Source organism: Helianthus annuus, chromosome 9 (assembly GCF_002127325.2).
Source record: "Helianthus annuus cultivar XRQ/B chromosome 9, HanXRQr2.0-SUNRISE, whole genome shotgun sequence".
NCBI lineage: Eukaryota > Viridiplantae > Streptophyta > Magnoliopsida > Asterales > Asteraceae > Helianthus > Helianthus annuus.
This window is the reverse complement of record NC_035441.2, coordinates 115,147,022-115,169,886: the sequence shown is the minus strand read 5'-3', so window position 1 is coordinate 115,169,886 and position 22,865 is coordinate 115,147,022. Positions and strand designations below refer to the sequence as shown.

The 22,865-nt window shown below is 34.5% G+C and overlaps 1 protein-coding gene across 1 annotated transcript; it reads right to left on the bottom strand.

The window, feature by feature from the left end:
• Positions 1 to 1,984: 1,984 nt before the first annotated feature.
• LOC110876137 lies at positions 1,985 to 4,109 on the bottom strand. The gene is made up of 4 exons (XM_035977007.1): positions 3,956 to 4,109; positions 3,636 to 3,808; positions 3,097 to 3,534; positions 1,985 to 3,016 (listed from the first exon to the last, which is right to left on the bottom strand). The coding sequence occupies exons 1-4, from the start codon at positions 4,107 to 4,109 to the stop codon at positions 1,985 to 1,987; spliced, it is 1,797 nt and encodes a 598-aa protein (XP_035832900.1).
• Positions 4,110 to 22,865: the final 18,756 nt, after the last annotated feature.

Sequence of the window (22,865 nt, the reverse complement as noted above, 5' to 3'; positions counted from 1 at the left end):
TAAACTGTTTTGGGCTTTTTAAATGGGCTTTTTACCCGTTGCCTTTCCATCTTCCCATGTAAACGGCTAACCATTATTACTTCCACACCTATTACCCACTATATAAACCCCCCCCAAACTTCTCATTTCTCCACGCCGTCCCCGTTAACACTCTTTATATTTCGACAATACATTCCGTTCATCCGTTCAAATGGCAAATTCGTGGACAGAAGTTGACGACATCGCCTTGTGCGAAGCCTGGGAGGAGGCAGTGACCAATCCTCCACCACGGGGACAGGGTGGCCTTTGGGTCCGTGTTCAACAAATTTTTGGACAGCTTCGTGGTCCGGACCATAACCGAAGCGTGGACGCCTTATCTTCTAGGTTTCGTGTGGTCCGGTTGGAATGCGAGAGGTTTGACCGGTATTTCCAGAGGGTGGAGAGAGAGATGCCCGACCTTGACGAGGATGATCAGAAGGCGGTGGCGCTGATCAACTATCGTCATGACGAGGGACAGGATTTCAAGCATGTTTCGGAGTGGGAGGCTATTAGGATTTGGTTTTAGTTTTTTTTTTAGTATGTTTTGTTTAGTGTTTTTATGTTTATGTTTAATATTTATATAAAAAATATTTTGGATGTTATAAAGTTTTGCATGTTCTAAAGTTTTGCATGTTATAAAGTTATAAGTTTTGTTAACTGCGACGAAAAGTTTTTTTATCTGCCAATTGTGGACTGCAACTAGTTGTCACGTTAAGCCCAACGTGAAGCCCAACCTGGCCCAAATGTGGACTCAAAATAATTGTCAACTGGGCCGTTTTAAAGTACTGTATAAAAATAAATTAGTTAACATTGTTACCAGCTCCGAGTAGGAGGATAAACTGGTTAACATGTTTTGCTTTCACATAAAGGGCGCAGGTTCAAACCACGGAGGGGCCGTTTCTTTAAAGAAGAACCCCCTTTTTATCCGTTTTTATTAATTAAAATAGTGGACTGCAACTAGTTGTCACGTTAAGCCCAACGTGAAGCCCAACCTGGCCCAAATGTGGACTCAAAATAATTGTCAACTGGGCCGTTTTAAAGTACTGTATAAAAATTAATTAGTTAACATTGTTACCAGCTCCGAGTAGGAGGATAAACTGGTTAACATGTTTGGCTTTCACACAAAGGGCGCAGGTTCGAACCACGGAGGGGCCGTTTCTTTAAAGAAGAACCCCCTTTTTATCCGTTTTTATTATTTTACTTTCTTAAATTAGTTTAATAAGTTAAATTATTAATTAATAAATTTTAAAATTATTTGTTTTAAAACTTTGTGGGTTCTTGGGCCCAAACTATGTAGCTTGTTTTGGGCCGTTTTTTACTATTTTTATTTAACTTTATTTTTGTGGTTTCTCGGACGTATATCGTACTGGCAACAGTCAGGAATAAATGAGACGCGTTCCATGCAAATAGTAGGGGATTTCGTGTGGCCTCCTCAAACAAATCGTGTTGGCAGAAATTCAGGAGTCATCATATGTATGCTAATGGAAAAACTTATTTGGAATCGTTCTTTAACATGGACCGAAGGAAACCTTCAGGATGCTTGTTTCAGATACAGACGGTACATGGCAGATGAACTCTACACCGGGCGCTTCACACCTGTTAATGTTTAATGGTTCTATGTATGCATGTAATATAAAAAAAATTAATAACATATTTTAATGAAACGATTTTCAATATTAATATGCAACTAGTTACTCGACAAGTTATATTAAATTTCACAAAATAAATTAATAAAGTATTAAAAGTCTCCCAAGTTGAAAGACGGATATATATAATCAGCAGGAGATTGTGTAAAATCATCAGGATTATCGGTTTCTTTCCCTTTCCCTTTGTCTGGGTGTTTGCGAGTACGAACTTCTGACGGCATGGGCTGCCGACATACATCCCGATGATGACCATATGAGTTACATCGGGAACAATAGAGGGGAGTAGGTTCTTCCCCGCGGGATAAGATTCGGTTGTTTTCTCAAGGACGACCAGCCTGGCGCTTTGTCATATGTGGCGGTTGAAGATTGATAAGGTCTTCTGGAGTCTCCCATTCAGATCTATGCGGAAGAGGATAAATCGCTTCTTCATAAGTTTTCTTATAGACTTCGTTGGAGTAACACGGGAAGCAATACTTACTGCAGTCGGTTTCACCTAAAAATTTTGAAACGGCGATAACATGCCCGCATGGTAAACCAGAAACCTGCCAAACTCGGCAACTACATGTTCCATTAACAAAGTCCACTAAACCCCCCTTTCCACTGTCTGCAACAGAATAACTGTTTAACTCAATCCCAGCAACCGTCCATGTTCTAGACCCTTCAATTTTTTTAAAAATTTTCTTCTGTGCCCACTGTGTAAGTAAATGTTTTTCATGTATACCTTGCAAACGGCGATCGTAAAACCACTTTTGTACAGATTGCCGGAAGAACTCTAAGAGTTGATTTACCGGCATTTTACGCGAGTGTCTAGATAAAGCGTTAATAGACTCCGCGCTGTTAGATGTCATATAATGATATCGATTGCCTGGACAATGCGCCCGTGCCCATCTACCGAACCCAATACTTGTTAGAGTGTGTCGCACTCTAGGAACGGCAAGACAAAGAGCATTAAATGACTCGTTAAAATCAGACAATCGGTACGATTTGCATGTCTTCCACCACAACTTCTCATTTTTTTTATCAGAGGGTAAACGTAGGTTCATCATTAAATGACGACAGCATAACCCATGATAAACATGTGGAAAGACGTTTCTAACAGCCAGATGTATAGAATTCGCTCTATCCGAAATTATGGCCATTTCAGGTATTTCACCGATACATTCTTTAAGCTTTGACAGAAACCATGTCCAACATTCACCATCCTCTGATTTTCCTATTCCGTAGGAAATTGGTAAAATTTGGTTGTTTCCATCCATCCCAACAGCTAAAAATAACGTCCCTTTAAATTCACCCTTTAGGTGTGCAGCATCAATGATCACCACCGGTCTTAAATTGCATATAAAGGTACGAATCTGAAACAAAATTATTTAAAAAGAGTCAAGAACATGTAGTTTGTCGAAACAAAATAAAAACAGATAATGCTATAACTTACCGCAGCACCAATCGCGACAAAGACCATCTCAAACCGACGCTCGTCATCAGTCTTGATATGTGTAACAGAACCAGGATTTGCCCGCTCAAGATTGTAACAGTAAAGTGGTAGTTCTGCGAACGACTCTCTGCTTGATCCTTGTAAAAGCTCTAGTGCCAGACTTTTTCCACGCCAAGCTTGACTAGTGGTTATCTCAACTTGGAATCTCTGTCTAAAATCTTTCACTATTTCATTACAACGATATATTCTTCCACTGTCTTTTAAAGGTTCTTTTAAATAATGAGCAACAACATGTGGGTTTGCCTGACGAACATGTGGGTACGTTAGCGTCTTCGAGCACGTGTGTTTATCGTTAAAACTCTTAACAAAAAACACCCCACTATCTCCAAAACTCCTTGCACGGAAACGCCAACCGCAATCGTCGACCAAACATGACACCTGGTACCGAGTTTTAGAGGATCTATCTACTTTAAACTCAAAGTGTTCTAACAAACATTTTTTCCCAATTCAAGTTTCATGTCTTCTTTGTTATTAAATACGTGACCTGGTTCAAAAGTAATTGATGAAGATCGCGAACAATTTTCGAAAGAATTATCAGGATTTGGTTGGGAGTCGTTTACAACATCATAATTTTCTTCATCAGTACAGAAATTTAAATCAGGAACTAAAAATTTTTTTGGACTTGAAAAACCAGATGATCCAACACCAAACCCTTCAATCACATATAATTTATAAATTTCAAAAATATTTTCCATAGCAAAATTATAAAAAATTGCAAGATCTTCATCGTTTATTATATCTATGGGATCACTAAAGGAAGACAACCGATAAGATAACTTCGTAATGTTTGTAGAACTACAAATGTTTGACAGTTTACTTAAAAGAGCGGTGTATGAAAGGTTGGGTTCAATTTCTAAACCACGTCTACTTGAATCAGCATCAGCAACATACTCCAACTTTCCGTTAACGATTTCCCACTTTCCGCCAGTGTATACAACCAAACGAATCTTCATAATTTTAAGTTGGAAACTTTCTTTTACAAAATACCAAATGTTTTTATAACTTTAAACAAATCTGTTGAAAAAACAAATACAAAAAATATAGGGAAAAATTTTTAACGGCCACTCACTAAATATAAAGGTTTGAAACGGCTTGAGCCAGCTGAAACGGCTCGAACAGTGTGTTGAAACGGCACGGACCTTCTGTAACGGCTTGGCGCCAGCTAAAACGGCTTGGAGCCAGCTAAAACGGCACAAGTAGTTCACGGAAACGGCTCGGATGTCAGCTGTAACGGCTTGGCCAGATCGTACGGAAACGGCTTGGCTATCTCGTAAGAACGTGGCTTGGCTCGTTGAAGGAACATGGCTAAGATCTTTCCACATGAGCCGGTTGTAACGGCTTGGCTAAGATCTTTCCACATTAACAGCCACGTGTCGTTCACAGCTTCCTTCTCAAGCCGTTTCAGGGATTGTCGGACACGTGTCAACCGGGGAGTGGACGGCCGTTAAAAAAAACTCCTGTGCCGTTTCAGGATTTTGAAACGGCTCGGCAAGGGGTGTCCGGTGGCCATTTTCGCAAAGACGGCGTTGCAGTGGCCAATTTGGTGATTTTCCCTTATATATAAATACCATGTTGGAAGTACGAGCCTTAAATAAAATACTAATAAGATTATTAATGTTTTCTATACTTCAATAATGTTTTGTTATAAAAAAACACAAGTAGGAAAAAAATCAAATTATTTAATTCAAAAAATATGACAACCATATGAAGTGCTACAAGTAAATTGAAAACTTAAAAAGCGTTTTATTATACAGATAGAGAAGTAAAAGGGCGATAAGTATGATCGTAATGCTCTTCTTTCATAGGTTCATCAAAGCCCTTTCTTTACTTTTTCGTTTACAAATGAATTTGTGGTGGTATTTGACCCCGAATCTCTCCTTTATCTGAATATAGATATTATTCTTGTACAGATATTTGTGCACCAACTTATAGATAATCTTTGTTTAGTGTACTTATCACATATCTATATCTTTTTTTTTTTTTTTTTTTTTGAAAATTATCACATATCTATATCTGGACATGTTATTTTCACAGCCAATAATATGTCATGATACTGGAAACAATATAACTTATTGGTACATAATACATTATAATTTAATGAGTTATGGGACATAATGATTGATTTCATCTTCGGCACAGTTAACTTGATGGAAATTATGATGGAAAATAGGTGAAAGTCGTCCAAAGGTATGCTCCCTAGGTCACCAAATTCGTCCAATAGATGAATAATCATGCTTAGGGTTTGGAAAACCCTTTTATACATCTCAAAAAGTAAAACCCGGATAACATAATAAACCCGCCGTAACCTACGGCGCTTCAACCGTAGGCTACGGTTTATGGACTCTGGTACACTTTCCCTTGACCATAACTTACCCTCATTTTCTTAAAGGTATAAAAGTAAATTTAGTGTCCCTTAAATTTAGGAACCCACATGCAAGTCACATGTAACTTACCTTATTTTTTTAAACTTCAATAACTTTTTTATACGTAATTTGTTTTTACAAAAGGGTTACATCATAATAATAATGAGCATTTTTTTTTATCTTTAATATGAGTACCATATTAACATAAGTAAAAAAAAATTACTTTTCAACTAGTTGATCTATTTTACCAGTAATGATGTGTTTTATATGATGTGTTTTACAGTTTGTTTGTGTGCTTTATGGAATGGTGTGTTTTATAGTGTGATGAGTCGTGTGTTTTAGTAGGGTGTTTGGGTGAGTATATGTCTTTTAAAGTTTGGATGATCTATTTAAAGAATTGTGTGTTTTATAGTTTCAATGGTATGTTTTACCAAATCTGATAAAACACCAATGAATCATTGCATAATACCTATCACACAATATTTATCAAATCTTAAATGATAAAACACTATGCAAAGAAATAAACAATATTAAATGCAGTTAAAACATACATGAAGAAATAAACATAGGTACATGTAGTTAAAACGCAATGTTAAGAAAATACACACCAATGATTAGTATAAGATCATTCACATTGGAACTTTTATACCTATCTTTTCTTTATAACATAAAGGAAAAAAATAGAGAACACAGCTAAAACACTACTACAATGGATCTTCTATAGTATATAATAATTTAAAGAAAAATTAAAGTACACCTCTATATTTAGAGGCTTATGTAGTACACATTTATATTTTGTTGTGAGTGTATAAGAAAGAGAAAAAGATAATAAAATAAGTGTTTGTGAGTATGAGAGCATTCTCATCCAGACCATCAAATTATACATACATTCCACTAAAAACAACTCCTATATCAATATATTTTCACTAAAAACAAATACTTTTTCTCTCCTTCTCAATTAAATAATATTATCATTACATTTTTCTCTCTCCTTCACTCACAACCACTTTCAATATATATTAAAAAAATTATACTGGGTGAACAGTGTCCCCCCAGATATACAGATGAACAGTAACATTTTCTCTCTCCTCCACTCACAACCATTTTTTATACCCTTTATACTATAAAAACTACCCTCACATATTTTGATGGTTTGGATGAGAATGCTCTGATATAGATATAGATAGAGAGTTGGATATAGAGGGTTTTTGAAAAATAAACATATTTACATAAAAATGTGTTTTTTTTTTCCAGAGATTTTGCATATATATACATGTAGAAGCTTTTTAAATAAAAAAATTCAAAACTAAAAATATAAAAAAAGAAGAAGCTTAAAACTATTTAAAAAAGGTAAGGTTTTTTTTTTTTTTTTTTTTTTTTTTTGTTTTTTTAACAAAAAAAAATGATTTTTTATTGGAATGACTTCTATATATCTTTATATGTAAAAGCTTTTAATTTTTTTAAGATTTAATTTTTACATGTTAAATTATTTTTTTGCAATATATTTATATATTAAATATATGGTTCTTCAATTCGCTTCTTTTTTTTTTTATATTTCGCATTGAACCTCACACTATATATAAATACTTACACTGTATATAAATACTATGTTAAAAGTAGGAGCCTTAAATAAAATACTAATAAGACTATTAATGTTTGCTATACTTCATTCAATAATGTTTTGTTATAAAAAAACACAAGTAGGAAAAAATCAAATTATTTAATTCAAAAAATACGACGACCATACAAAGTGCTACAAGTAAATTGAAAACTTAAAAAGTGTTTTATTATATAGATAGAGAAGTAAAAGGGAGATAAGTATGATCATAGTGCTCTTCTTTCATAGGTTCATCAAAGCCCTTCTTTACCTTTTTGTGCACCAACTTACAAATGAATTTGTGGTGGTATTTGACCCCGAATCTCTCCTTTATCTGAATATAGATATTATTCTGTACAGATATTTAAAACTATACTTATAGATAATCTTTGTTTAGTGTACTAACCACATATCTATATCTGGACATGTTATTTTCACAGCCAATAATATGTCATGATAGTGGAAACAACATAAATTATTGGTATGATAATTTAATGAGAGAGGGGAAAATAGTGGGGTACTAGCCGTTTATATAATCATCTTATATATTATCATAATTAAAGTAAAATGTATAACTGTATTATACGGTTTTCATCTCACAATTCATTATATTCTTGGTTCTTAATTAAACGACCCATAAAATCTGTATAATAATATTTTATATAATCAATTGCTTTATCTTCTCAGTTCATGAGTTTAATAAAGATATAGGATTAAATGTTTTATATAAGGATTGTTAGTTGTCACATTAGCATTACAACCTTGATACACCAGTTTTAGGTGTTTTTTTTAGAAAAGTGGAAATGATGTGGAGGAGAGGATGAATGTTCTTGTGTTAAAACATCTAATAACTGGTTAAATGAGAGGGAGATGGGAGAGAAGACTCGATTTATAGTTGGTTTTGACGATAAAAGGGATAAGTTGCGTATAGGATAGGTAAGGGCTTACATTTTTTTTGACCGGCAAAATTTTTTACTCCAGTCGTCTATGGGACTTGAACCCACGACCTTCTCATCCCAAAGAGTTTAAAGGCTTTACTTCTGTCAATAGATCACCACCCTAATAGTGTAACGGCTTACATGGTCATGTTTTTTTAAGACTCAGAAGAGTGCTATATGTTTGGTGTTCAAAAATGTTTATTTCCCCCTTAAAACAGGAAAATAAATTGAAAAAAATGGTGTCAAGGATAATGTTGATCTTCCAATATGTGTCATTATAGGATGGCAATGTTACTAATCCAATTGTGCTTCACAGAAAGCATTTCTTTATAGTGCTTTGCAGGGCCCCTAATATATATGTAAGAGTTGAAAATATCCATGGTCCTTGCCACGTAGGACACTAGTTATGGGACAAATAGCAAAAGGCCAAATTGAGATGGGGTTTATGACAATTTTTTATACTGTCTTTTGTTCATTGTTGTTGGATCAAGCTATAAAAAAACCGAGGTGTCAAATTGATTTATATACGATATAACATTTTAATGTTTTTTTTTCTTTCTAAACTAGTAATTGGCTTTGTTAGTAAAATATACAATGGTTAAATAGAGAGATCACCTTATGTTTGGTGCATACTTTAGGGTACTGGTGTGTATGGGTCGGTTTTGACCAAAAACCATAACCATAACTGCGATGTCAGTTATTGAATAACCATAACCATAACCGATCGATTATGGTGGTTATGATTATTCGGTTTTGATGGTTATAGCGGGTCGGTTATGGGTGGTTAACCATGTATTTAGCTTAGCTAAAAATAGCTTATTTTTTTAACATGGAATAAATTGTTATTGCATATATATATATAGTAGGGTTCATGCGAGAACCACCCTTATTGCGAGAACCGCGAGAACCAATGTGAACAAGGACAATTTTGTAAATACCAAACAACTTTAAAATATCTGCCTCCACTATCGGACTTCAAACATAAATTAAATTACACTTAATAAACACTTTCACGTCCACACTCAGAACTCGATTACATCCAAATATTTCCACATTTCTCAACCTAATTATCTCAACAATTCGTCGATTACAATCGATTACATAATCGTCTCGAATACATCATCAGTTCGCCATCATCAGTTCACCATATCGAAGCATCTGGATTGAGATTTTATCTCAGATTTGAGATTTTACCAGCAGATATTTCATATTTCGTCATATAATCGAGGTTAGTTCCCCAAATTCGTACAAAATTAGTCGTATAATCTATATTAGGAACATAATAATTAGGGAAACATTGTGGATTTTTAATCCGTTCATAATTAGGGCAACGTGCCAACGTGATTATAAGAATAGATGGTTCAATGAGTGTGTCACTACGACGGTATCGCCGGGAATCAATCGCCGTCGGTATTAGGTGTACATATGTATAGTTATGCACATGTGCATATCTTACCATAATAGATTTGTTAATGATTAATGTTATATATGGTTAGTGATAATACACATTTTGATTTGGTACAGGTTAAGGTTTATTATTGAAGCAAGCTTACGAGTTTTGATTTGGTACAGGTTAAGGTTTATTATTGAAGCAAGCTTGCTGATAAGGTGAGTCATGTTAATGCACATGTGCATAGTTATGCACATATGTATGGTTTGCTAGATTAAGTTAATAAGGGTAGGCATATGGATGCAAATGTGCATAGTTATGTACATCTACATACTTTGACAGAATAGGTTATTAAGGTCATTCATGCTGATGTACATGTGCATAATTATGCACTATGAACATGTGCATAATTTGTCAGAATATATTAATAAGGTCGTTTATGTTGATGCACATGTGCATATTGTATATGGTGATGATAAAGTTAATGTTAATGCACATATTCATTGATAAGTTATGTTTATTTATTTTTTTTGAAACCAAGGGATGAAAGATCAATTAAAATGCCGGATGGAATGGAATATGATTACGCGACGGTTAAACAAAAAGGTAAAAAAGGTTTATTAATGTTTGATGATCCAGATGGGAGTTTATGCACATGTGCATCCCTTTATTAAATTCATGTTAAATGATATCATTTATGTGAACACATAAAATATATCGTGCAGGTGCGCAAGAAGAAATAAACACAAAAAAAGGCAGGCAATTAAGCGAACTCGTGATGAAACCTCAAAAAAAGGAGGTTACGTGATGAAACATAAAAAAAAGGAGGTGACGAAGTGCATGCGGTAAAGAACAAGAAGTTGGCAAGATTAACGGTAACGGCGACGGTTGATACTGATGACCATATGGTTGTATTCAGATTCAACATAGGATATCCAATATAGCGTGCCATTAGGTGTAGAATGTACAATAGTTGTAATTGTTCCTGTAGTGTAGAATGTACAACACTTGTAATTGTTCATGTATACATAAAAAGTAAAACATATAACATTCTAATTAATAAGGTATATGGCGTGTTTACACACTTGTTCAACATTTATTCGGTGATGATTACGGGGCATTGGTAATGTGATGCACATGTGCAGGAAGATGGTTGGCAACATAATGCACATGTGCATGATTACATGATGTATGAAAATATAAGTAACTTATGTAATAAACCAATTGTTTGTTTAATGTTTAATGATAAAAAAAGGGTTAATAATTAAACATGGATTATGGTGTATTTACAAAATAATGCACATGTGTATTATTATGGTATGATTGTAAATAAATGTGATTTACTTGATGAGAGAATAATGAAGCATGTAAGAGTAAACTATGAAAAAACACTTTAAGGATATAAAAATGAATCATGTGAGTGTAAACTTCGAAACACATATAAATGTATAATGCCTTTAATCTCAAAACGTATGAATTGCAACTCTTGTTGATCTAAATTTGTAGATGTTACTTTTATAAAGTTATTCATAACATTTAGCAAGGTGCTACACCACAATTACATCCACCAACAGAAGGAAAACTCATACAGCAAAAAACAAACAGAATACTATACTGGAAATACATCAAAATTATCCCAGGCCGCCCAAGTTAAACTCACCTCCTTCAATCTATTTTTTACCATAACTAACTCATGTTCTTGATCTCCTCAACTACCTTTTGCACCGACAATTGACTTTGATTAAAAACCATCTTGTTCCTCATTCGCCAAACGCTCCAGAGGTAGATAAGGGACACCGCATAAATCGCCTTTTTCTTTGTTGCAGACCCTTGGACAATATTATGATATTCCAGCAAATCTTTGAGACTGAAAGCTGCTGCAGCCGAGCCTTTGCACCATTGAGTAATTACGGACCAAACTGTTTGAGCGAACTGACATGAAACGAAAATATGTTCACATGTTTCTGGGGAATCGCTGCAGAAAACGTAGCAGTTTGACTGTGTTTGGATGACTATTACGTTAAGTGCCACCTTCGTTGGGAGTCTCTCAACTAAGGCTATCCACCCGACCAAACCAACTTTTTTAGGTGTCCAATTATTCCAAACAAATACCTGCTCGGGAACCTCCTTATTATAGTATTATAGTTTGTAGCCTAGACTTCAAACTCCGAACAGAAAAGTCTCCCGACGTGCTCAAACACCAAACTCATAAATCTTTTCAAGTCTCTACCAGTAGTCATTTCCATTAATTATAAGCAGGCCTAATTGATCTGGTCCATCACAAGGAGAGCAATAGCATCACAAATTTATTGGGACAATGTAATATCATGAAACTTTGGAGGAGACCTATCAAAATTAAAGGTAAATCTAGCAAGAATATTGAAATTTTAATTTGTCAGGAAACAATTGATCAGCCTGGATATGGAGCTATAGATACCAAGGTGATCAACTCACCTGTTAACAAAAGAAGACAAATTGGATCACAAGAACAATATGGCCAGAGTAAGTATTAGAAAGTGGCACAAAAAATGGAAGAAGATGGTAGCCTATAGTATTAGAAAGTGGCACAAAAAATGGAAGAAGATGGTAGCCTATCCTCTCAAATAGAAGCCATATGACAGTTGCAGAAACAAAAAATGGAAGAAGATGCAATAGCTGTATCAACTGAGTATGTCGCTTATGGACACACAAATCCTCTCTAACGGTTTTAACATTGAAAGTCGACTAGCTTTCCGAGTGCCTACCCCACCCATATTGACCTGTCTTCATTCTGGTGTCTCTCAGCAGCGCCAAAAGCTACATAAACTCCACCCATGCCTCCCCGGTTGTCGGATTGTTATTCCATTGCCAATCCCACACAGTCACCTCCCCTATTTTTTTTGTAGTTGTCCGCCACCCAAGTCCATTTGTTTGCTGCCATCCTGTACATAATTGGATAGTCATCCATAAGGCACTTGTTCAGAAACTATACATCAACGACATAGTCTAATTTTCAACATAATGCACATGTGCATATAATTTAGTACAATATCATGTACAATCAACATAATGCACATGTGCATATAATTTAATACAACATCATTTACAGTAAATATAATGCACATGTGCATATCGTTTAATATAATATCATTTACAAAAGTATATACATCATTTACAGTCAACATAATACCTTTAGTCACAAATCGAATGAATTGCAACCCTTGATGTTCTGTATTTGTAGGTGTTGTACTAGTCGAATTAGTGTCAAAAGATAATGAACGATCAGATACATTGATTATAAGACAACATTGTCTGATGTAAACATAGATTCAAGAGTCTAAATTTCAAAGCCATGAAGGGTATATTGACTTACAACAGTTTTAGACATAATTATGTGACTATCAACGGGATTGACAGCAAATGGACCACCAAAGTCAGCATCAGATGTTGTATGAGGATGATATTCAGACAATGTATGAGGATGATCATCAGATATACGAGGATCTACAGGTGATGAGTCAGGAAACGCCATATGTCGCCATAAACATCGTGCCAACTGCAATCACCGTGAAATACGTGAACACCGACTATCTATATGCCGTGAAAACCACCGTGCACGGCTCTTCGCCGCCGTGAAACCGTCGTGAATGCCTCTCAGACGAGTGTGACGGCCATGAACTGGTGAACTACTGAAACCCTAAAATGGAGATAACAGTGACATAAGGAAAAAAGAAGAACGCGTGTTTTTTGATAAACATAATATAATTACAAAAATGCCATATGTTCACATTGGTTCTCGTGGTTCTCGCAATAAAGGGTGGTTCCTAACGGATCCTTATCCTATATATATATATATATATATATATATATATATATATATATAGGATAAGGATCCGTTAGGAACCACCCTTTATTGCGAGAACCGCGAGAACCAATGTGAACACAACCAAAAATGCCTAAAAATAGCTAAAAAAACACACAATTTTTTTATAATATTTTTTTATAAAAAATCGCTACTAATTTTTTTTTGCTACTAAAAGTAGCGATTTTAGCATAAAAAATATTAAAATTTTATTTGTTTGATTTTTTTAAGATTGTTTTTTGATTTTTTTAGGTTTTTTGGGGGTTTAGTTTTTAGCATTTTAGCTTTGGGGGGGGGGGGGGGAGGCTTAGGTTTTTGGGGGGTGGGGGAGGGGGGTTTAGGTTTTTTTTTTGGGGGGGGGGGGTGGGTTAGGTTTTTTTAGGTTTTTTGGGGGTTTTAGTTTTTAGCATTTAGCTTAGGGGGGGGGTTATTTATTTTTTTTATTTATTTTTTTTGGTGGGGGGGGGGGGGTTAGGTTTTTTTGGGGGTGGGGGTTAGGGTTTTTTAGGTTTTTTTAGCTATTTTAGGTTGTGTTCACATTGGTTCTCGCGGTTCTCGCAATAAAGGTGGTTCTCGCATGAACCTCACCATATATATATATATATATATATAGGAGAAGGATCCGTTAGGAACCCTTTATTGCGAGAACCGCGAGAACCAGTGTGAACACAAACAGTCATACCTAAAAAAATCTAAAAACACCAAATTATTTTTTTTGTAAAAATCGCTATATTTTGTTTACAATAAAAAAATTAAAAAAAGAATTTTGAGTCACAGTTATCCATGCACATGTGCATTTGTATCATTTCTTTGACAAATTCCGTAATTCATTACAAATATTAGACAATTGCACTTTCATTTACACTAACACGAGTAATACACTACTTTTTACTTTAACAATATTAGAAATGCACATGTGCATCTATATGTATCAACATGAAATAAGGTGTGTTGGTACACTACTTTCTCTTTCATCTATCATTCCATCCATAATACACAAACATGCACATGTGCATTTTTGTCATTTCTTTGACAAATTCCGTAATTCATTATAACTATTAGAAAATTGTACTTTCATTTACACTACCATGTGTAACACAATACTTTTTACATTACCAGTATTAGAAATGCACATGTGTATCTATATGTATCAACATGAAATAAGGTGTTTTGGTACACTACTTTGAATACACTTTCCCTTTCATCTATCATACCATCCATAATACACTACCATTACCTCATGCCATCCATAATACCAGAGCCGGCCCAATGGGCTTCCAACCCTAGGCACAGGCCTAGGGCCACCCAAAATGAAAGGCCTCCATGTTTTTTGATGGTTCTTTATATACTAGGCCCATTTTTTTATTTATTATAAGCCACGTGAAATAAGAAGCCCAAGTCTGAATAGTTTGAGAAGAAAAGGCCCACAAAAAATAAAAGGCCCAAACATGCGCTCTATCTCGGTCTCCCACACAGTCTCTCCCACACAGTCTACTACCAATCGTCGCACAAAGAAACGAGAGAAGAACAAAGGGCGGCGACTTTGTAGGTTGGAAATCACGATGTTGTCGCCTGAATCGTTGATTGATTACAGGTATTAACGTTTTGAAATTCTGCTCGATTGAATCATTTATAAATTGACTGAATCGTGTACGAATTCTTCTCGCCTGAATTGTTTATAAATTGACTCAATCACTTAGTCATCAAACAAATTAACAAACCCTCTGCCCTCAGTTCTCATATACAGTTTTTGATTTTATTTTGATATCAGTTTTCGATTGTCTTCTTGATTTGTAAACACCATTTATACCATCCAATCAACATATTACATCATAAATTGACAACTATAACCAAATCATCAACCACTAGATATAACTAACCAAAAAACATCTATATGGGCCTACTTCTCCATTCAAAATCACAAACTTTTTGTACCAAAACACGTTATATCATGGTTATACATAATGATGCACATGTGCATTTTGAATATTGGTAATGTAAACAGTAGTGTATTACGAATGGTATTGTAAATTAAAGTGCAATTGTCTATTCCTGATAACGTATTACTGAATTTGTCGAAGTAATGATACATATGCACATGTGCATGGATAACTATTACTAAAAAAAAAGTTTTTTTTTAATGGTAACGAAATATAGCGATTTTTTTTAAGAAAAATATAATTTTTTTTGAGTGCTTTTTGATTTTTATTAGATTTTATTTCGTGTTCACATTGGTTCTCGCGGTTCTCGCAATAAGGGTGGTTCTCGCATGAACCTTACCATATATATATATATATATATATAGGGTAAGGTTCATGCGAGAACCACCCTTATTGCGAGAACCGCGAGAACCAATGTGAACACAAAATAAAATCTAAAAAAAATCAAAAAAGCACTCAAAAATTTTTTTTTATTTTTTTTAATATTTTTTTAACAAAAAATCGCTATATTTCGTTCCATAAAAAAAAAAAAAAAAAAAAACTTTTTTTTTCGAGTAACAGTTATCCATGCACATGTGCATATGTATCATTACTTCAACAAATTCGGTAATACATTATCAGGAATAGACAATTGCACTTTAATTTACAATACCATTAGTAATACACTACTTTTTACATTACCAATATTCAAAATGCACATGTGCATAATTAGGTATAACCATGATATAACGTGTTTTGGTACAAAAAGTTTGTGATTTTGAATGGAGAAGTAGACCCATATGCATGTTTTTTGGTTAGTTATATCTAGTGGTTGATGGTTTGGTTATAGTTGTCAATTTTTTATGTAATATGTTGATTGGATGGTATAAATGGTGTTTACATACATGTAATAAAGTGAAAATATTGTTAATGGTATTGTATTATGGATGGTAGGAGGTAATGGTATTGTATTATGGATGGTAGGAGGTAATGGTAGTGTATTATAGATGGTATGATAGATGAAAGGGAAAGTGTATTCAAAGTGGTGTACCAAAACACCTTATTTCATGTTGATACATATAATGCACATGTGCATTTCTAATATTGGTAATGTAAAAAGTAGTGTATTACATATGGTAGTGTAAATGAAAGTGCAATTGTCTAATATATGTAATGAATTACGGAATTTGTCAAAGAAATGACAGAAATGCACATGTGCATGCTTGTGTATTATGGATGGAATGATAGATGAAAGAGAAAGTAGTGTACCAAAACACCTTATTTCCTGTTGATACATATAGATGCACATGTGCATTTCTAACATTGGTAATGTAAAAGATAGTGTATTACACGTAGTAGTGTAAATGAAAGTGCAATTGACTATTATTTGTAATGAATTACGGAATTTGACAAAGAAACGACACATATGCACATGTGCATGGATAACTGTCACTCGAAATTTTTTTTTTTTTTTTTGAAATGTTTTTGAAATTTTTTTTATTAACAAAATATAGCGATTTTTTCAAAAAAAATAGTAAAAAAATAAAAAAAAAATTTTTTGGGTGTTTTTTAGATTTTTTTAGGAATTACTGTTTGTGTTCACACTGGTTCTCGCGGTTCTCGCAATTAGGGGTGGTTCCTAACGGATCTTTGTCCTATATATATATATATATATATATATATATATATATATATATATATATATATATATATATATATATATATATATATATATAAAATGTAAGTATCTAGGGAAAACCCATTTAATCTAGAAAACTTGGGAAACCTGAATTGTGTGGACAAGAATGATCCACATCATATCTTCAAAACACATGTTAAAAGGGCAAATTGGTCATTTGTTCAAGCCATCACTTCACATTACACATAGTATGCCCGTCCCCCATCAGCGTATTTTTTTGTTTTACGCGCCCGTAACTCTTCCTCAGCCTTTCCCCATCCCATCAAAGGTACCTTTCCCAGCCATCAACCCATCACCTTTTTAGTCAAAACCCAACCCCAAATTTCAAACCCCCCATTTTCTTTCTACCTCAACTGTTTCTCTCTCAACATTCAAAACCCCAAAACCCACCGGAGAAGAAGAAGAAAGCACTGCAGATCCAAACATTGCCGACGATCATTTGAGCACAAAATTGTACGGAGATCAATGGAGAAACAAGAAAAAACGACGGTGATTTTCATTTGGAGGAAAACCCTAGATATGAGAGCCACATTTCGGTAGTTATCATCCGGTAAATGTCGCCAGAAATGGAAGAAATGAAGAAGCAAGTGCAAAACCAAGTAAGTTTCCTCCGTTTTTTTCCGATAAATGTCGCCGGAAATGTAGCTATTACGGTTTTTTTCGATGATTAACGGAACAGACAACCATCTGTCTCATAGCTCGTCGATCGGTAGGTGTTTAGCTTCGAATGTCTCGTGTTTTTTGACTTTTAATCTGATACAAAATTGTTAGTTGTTTTGAATGAGAGTAGAAATATGTGTCTTCTTGTGCATATCTGATGTTGTGATTTTTTATAAGATTTCAAGTAGGATCCCATGACAATTGTTATGTGCTTAATTGGTTTACTAGAGAGTTGGTTTTATGAAAGTTAGGATTGAGATGTTTACTTGCCTGAGATAATGCTGAATTCGAGTTTTGTTATATGCTAAGGATGTTGACTTAATATTCTTGGGGACGAAAGGTTGTTTGATGAACTGTTGGTTTGTTTGCTTTTTTGTTTGAAAACATGTTGAGAATAATGGCCATAAACTGTGTAGGAGATTGTGCAAGTTCAACTCAGAAAAACAGATCAGGTAAAATGTGTTAAACCTGTCTTATTTTTATCAAATTAGGTAACATGTGTTAAACCTGCGTTATTGTTAGTTGTTTTGAATGAGAGTAGAAATATGTGTTTTCTTGTTCATATATGATGTTGTGATTTTTTATAAGATTTCAAGTAGGATCCCATGACAACTGTTATGTACTTATTTGGTTTATTAGGGAGTTGGTTTTATAAAAGTAAGGATTGAGATGTTCACTTGGCTAAGATAATGCTGAATTCGAGTTTTGTTATATGCTAAGGATGTTGACTTAATATTCTTGGGGACGAAAGGTTGTTTGATGAACTGTTGGTTTGTTTGCTTTTTTGTTTGAAAAATAAAAGCTAGATCAAAACATGTTGAGAATAATGGCCATAAACCGTGTAGGAGACTGTGCAATTTCAACTCAAAAAAACAGATTAGGTAGCATGTGTTAAACCTGTCTTATTTTTATCAAATTAGGTAACATGTATTAAACCTGCATTATTTTTATCAAAACATATTAGGTAAACATGTCTTTATTAGGGTAACATGTGTTAAACCTGTCTTATTAGGTAAACATATTAGAGTAACATGTGCTAAACCTGTTTTATTTTATTCAAATTATAACATATAAGAGATTAATACTGATGTACTTGTTTTGTTCATAGGTGAATGGATGTTTTGTGTTCAAAATGAAGATGGCTATCAAGAAGCAAAGCATAGCTAGATTTTTGTTAACTTATGATAGTTTTTGGATCTTTTTTATATATTTAAGTTCACATAAAACACTTTTGCCACTTTTGTTACCTTATGTATTACATTACAACTCCCAGGAACCAAAACCCCGAAGATGTTACATATGTTAACATAAATAGATTCTCTTAAAATCAGAAGAAGTATTACATCTCGTAAAGAGGAGTATTGTTGAACGTAATATAACATCACATGTACCATATAACATCATTAAAAGTAAACCATAAAAATGTTGTTGTAAACCGTTCCATGAAGCACGTAAACCATAATGTCAGAAAAGGGTAATATAACATTAAATGTTACCCATAACATCATTAAAAGGGTAATATATAAAAATGATACAAAATGTATAAACTTCATAATTTATTCGGAATATCCCATTTATTTTACAAATAAAAAGTCGTGTTTTTGTGGGATAATTAGCTACATATGTAGTAACAACGTTACACAAGTTACTTATAGTTACCCCAACCCTTTTTTTTAGACACAAAGGGGGGTTGCACATATGTAACACATGTTTGTAACATGTGTTACACTAGAGAGGTAACACATGTATAGCCACGTTACACATGTTACATAGGAGATTAATAAGTTTTAACTATAAAAGATTAATATTGATGTACTTGTTTTGTTCATAGGTGAAAAGATGTTTTGTGTTCAAGATGAAGATGAAGATGGTTATCAAGAAGCGAAGCCCGCCGAAGGATTACAACGCATCATCAAGTTTTTGTGGTGACGATGGTGTGTTTTTTGGTTGGCTGCTATGTGTTGTGAAGATGGATGTTGTTGTGAAAACCATTTTTAGAAGCATTACAACTGTTGATATAAAATTCATTTTTATTTTCATTGTTAGTATGCCCATTTTTGGATGAATACGGATGTTGATGTGAAGACAATTTTTTTTATGCAACAACTATATGTAACATGTGTAACCGTGACGTTGTAACACATGTAACACCTATATGTAACATGTGTAAGATGGTTATACACGTGTTACATATGTCAGCCTCTTTGGTTTCAATTTAAACTTAGTAAAATTACATATGTAACAACATTACATCATCCAAAATGTCATATCAATGAACAAACAAGTAATATATGTAACTATAAGTATATGTGACTAGTGTAACGAGTTAAAGGGACAAACGATACACTTCATGATACATATGTACCTAGAGTTGTTATTAACAATGTTATCAGTAGATAAAAAACCTGCATTAAAGATGGTAACGTGGAGTATGTTCTAGATCATCTATGGACATAGGGACGGATGTTAGTATAAGTTTACGTGCGTTTTGAACGTTGTAATACGTTTAGCACCCTTGGGTAACAAAAAAAGATCAGACATGACACTTGTCGCCATGTTACACATGTTAATTGTGTGTGCACATGTAACATCTTCTCTACAACGTGTGTAACATCCTTAAAAGTTGTGTTCCTACTCCGCTTTATATTTTGTAAGTACTTATAGGTAAACATGTTTTAAAGATACAACATGTAACATGTGTTACACCGAAATGTTACACATGTGTTTCTAGTTTACACATGTTCCATCTTGTGTAATTCTGCTTTATATTTTGTAAATGTTTCCAGTTTCCAGTTTAAACATGTTTTAAAGATACAACCTGTAACATGTAAGTACTTATAGGTAAACATATTTTAAAGATACAACCGTATCACCTTACAAATTATATGTTTTGCTGACAAACGCCATGTCACACATATTACACACTATAGAGTGAAACAACAATATTGAACGCTGCTACACATTTCCCATTATGTCGTAACAAGTGTAACCTTTTTGGAGTATCGATGTTGTAGGTTTATACAGGCTTAAAATATATACAAATGAACTGATCATACATGTGTTACCCTCTAGTGTAACATTAGTTACAAACATGTCTTGCATATGTGCAGCCCCGATTTTTGGTAACAAAAGGGTTGAACATATGTAACACATGTTTGTAACATGTGTTACACTAGAGGGTAACTGATGCGTGTCGGTGTGTATATATTTTCGGTGTATATTTTAAGCCCTTTTACACTTTTTTAGCCAAGTTTTAAATTTATAAAACACGATATTTACTAACACTAAACACACATATGGGCAAGTGCACCCATCGTGAGCGTAGTATAGTGTTGGTAAGATATCGAGGTCGTCCAAGGACACAAGAGCTTTTAGTACCGGTTTATCCTCAATGTCTAGTCAAATCAAAATGTTAGAAAAAGGTTTTTAAACTAGAAAAATAAAACTAACTAAAATGCTGAAAATAAAAAAATAAAAATAAAAACAGATAGACAAGATGAATCACTTGGATCCGACTCGTGTGTAGTGTAACCTTTGATTATTTTCACACTTTTGCACTTGTTTAAGTGATTATCTTAGTTATTGTAGTAGGCCCCTCTTTTGAAGGTGACGTTACCCTCAACCCAGTAGTTTGAGTCAGCAAGGATACAATCCTAAAGGGTCGGATTATTGAAAGATAATTAATTAAGTTATTAATGCATAATGTGGTAGGTCCCACTTTTGAAGGCGATGTTACCCTCGGCTAAGTAGTCTGAGTCAGCAGGGATACAGTCCTAAGTAGCCGGGTTAAAGTTTTAATAGTAGTTTAACTTATGAGGGGATCAAAGAGTTTGGAAATACCGGTGGGTATTGAAGGAGGTCCTACTAAATTTGGCCTAGGTCCTTTGCAGGATCTATACACTGAACAATGGCAAGACTCTTACCAAACCGTTCCCTTAACCCCCGACCAGGTAGCCAACATACCTCCATATAGACCGTGGAGATATGAATGGTGAAAATCTTTTATTTTATATAGACAGTAAAATAATGCCAAGACACCATGGACAAACGATAAGGAAGAATCACCTTCAACATAAGAAACTAGTAATTAAAGTCATTAATACATAACAAATTAAAAAGTGCAAAAGATTAAAAATAAAAAGTATTACACTAAACACTTGTCTTCACCAAGTGATGTAAGAGACTTAGGCAAACATGGCCTTTGATTGTCAAGAACTCTTACGATCAATCTTGGATCCTGAGACGACTCACACACTCTATGATGGACAATGGATGATGGTGGTGGATGATGGTGTTGTGATGGTGGTGGGTGAAGTGTGAGAGAGGTGGTGTGCCAAGGGATGAGTTGCAAGAGCTCCAAGCACTCCTATTTATAGGCTGAACAGAAGCTCGTGCACGGCCCCGTGTCCATTGGGCACGGCCCCGTGTCCATCCTCCTCTCTTTCTTCATTAAATGCAGTTTGTCTGCATTAGTTGACCACACCCCCGTGTCCGCTGAGCATGACCCCGTGTGCAGAAGCATATCTGTACTATCAAGATTTGCCTGGATTCCGCGAATCTTATAGTTGACCACGGCCCCGTGTCCGCTGAGCACGACCCCGTGGTGGGCGATGGAAGCTTCTACAACTTTGTCTTTTCTGCTGACACTTGGGCACGCCCCCGTGCTCACTAAGCACGGGGCGTGTTAGTCTTCTGTCTTCTTGTTTTGCTTGGGAAGATGCTGTCGGGAGGTCGGGCATGCCACGTTTGCTCCTTTTCATGTATTTATGTTAGATTTAGCTGCCTTTTTGCTTCTTTTATTTATTTGAGCTCATTTAATCCTGAAAATACAAAAGGAAGACAAAAGCACACTTTTTCCAACATTAGTACTAACAAAGGGTTAGTTTTATGCCACAATTGATGTAATTTATATGTTGCATTTTGTGCACATCAAATACCCCCACACTTGAATCTTTTCTTGTCCTCAAGCAAAACTCTTTATAATGTGGCTTTTTCACTCCCAAATGGAATGGGTAGAAGAGAAGGCTTTTGGGTTTGTCATAGAGTGTCGGGATTTCCAAGATTCTTTATTAAGTTTTATTTTTATTTATTTACAATCCTATTCGTCATGATTTATTAAAAACGTTTCATAAGATAAATGACTTATTAGGGCATAACATGCCTTTTTAAAATTCCATTTATATACAAGTTCACATACCTCACGGGGGATCACTCAACACTCGGCCGAAAGTGTACAATTTTTTAGTGGATCACTCGAGAGCGGTATGGAACTTACTCCTACCATAAGCTTGCCAAGCAATCA

What these genes read in the sequence shown, in the direction of transcription:
- LOC110876137 (XM_035977007.1), bottom strand. Translation starts at nt 4,109, where the DNA reads ATGAAGATTCGTTTGGTTGTATACACTGGCGGAAAGTGGGAAATCGTT. An exon ending in AAGTAAACTGTCAAACATTT is followed by an intron (nt 3,809 to 3,955) that starts GTAGTTCTACAA and finishes ATGTGATTGAAG; the next exon opens with GGTTTGGTGTTGGATCATCT. An exon ending in TTGTCGCGATTGGTGCTGCG is followed by an intron (nt 3,017 to 3,096) that starts GTAAGTTATAGC and finishes ATTTTGTTTCAG; the next exon opens with ATTCGTACCTTTATATGCAA.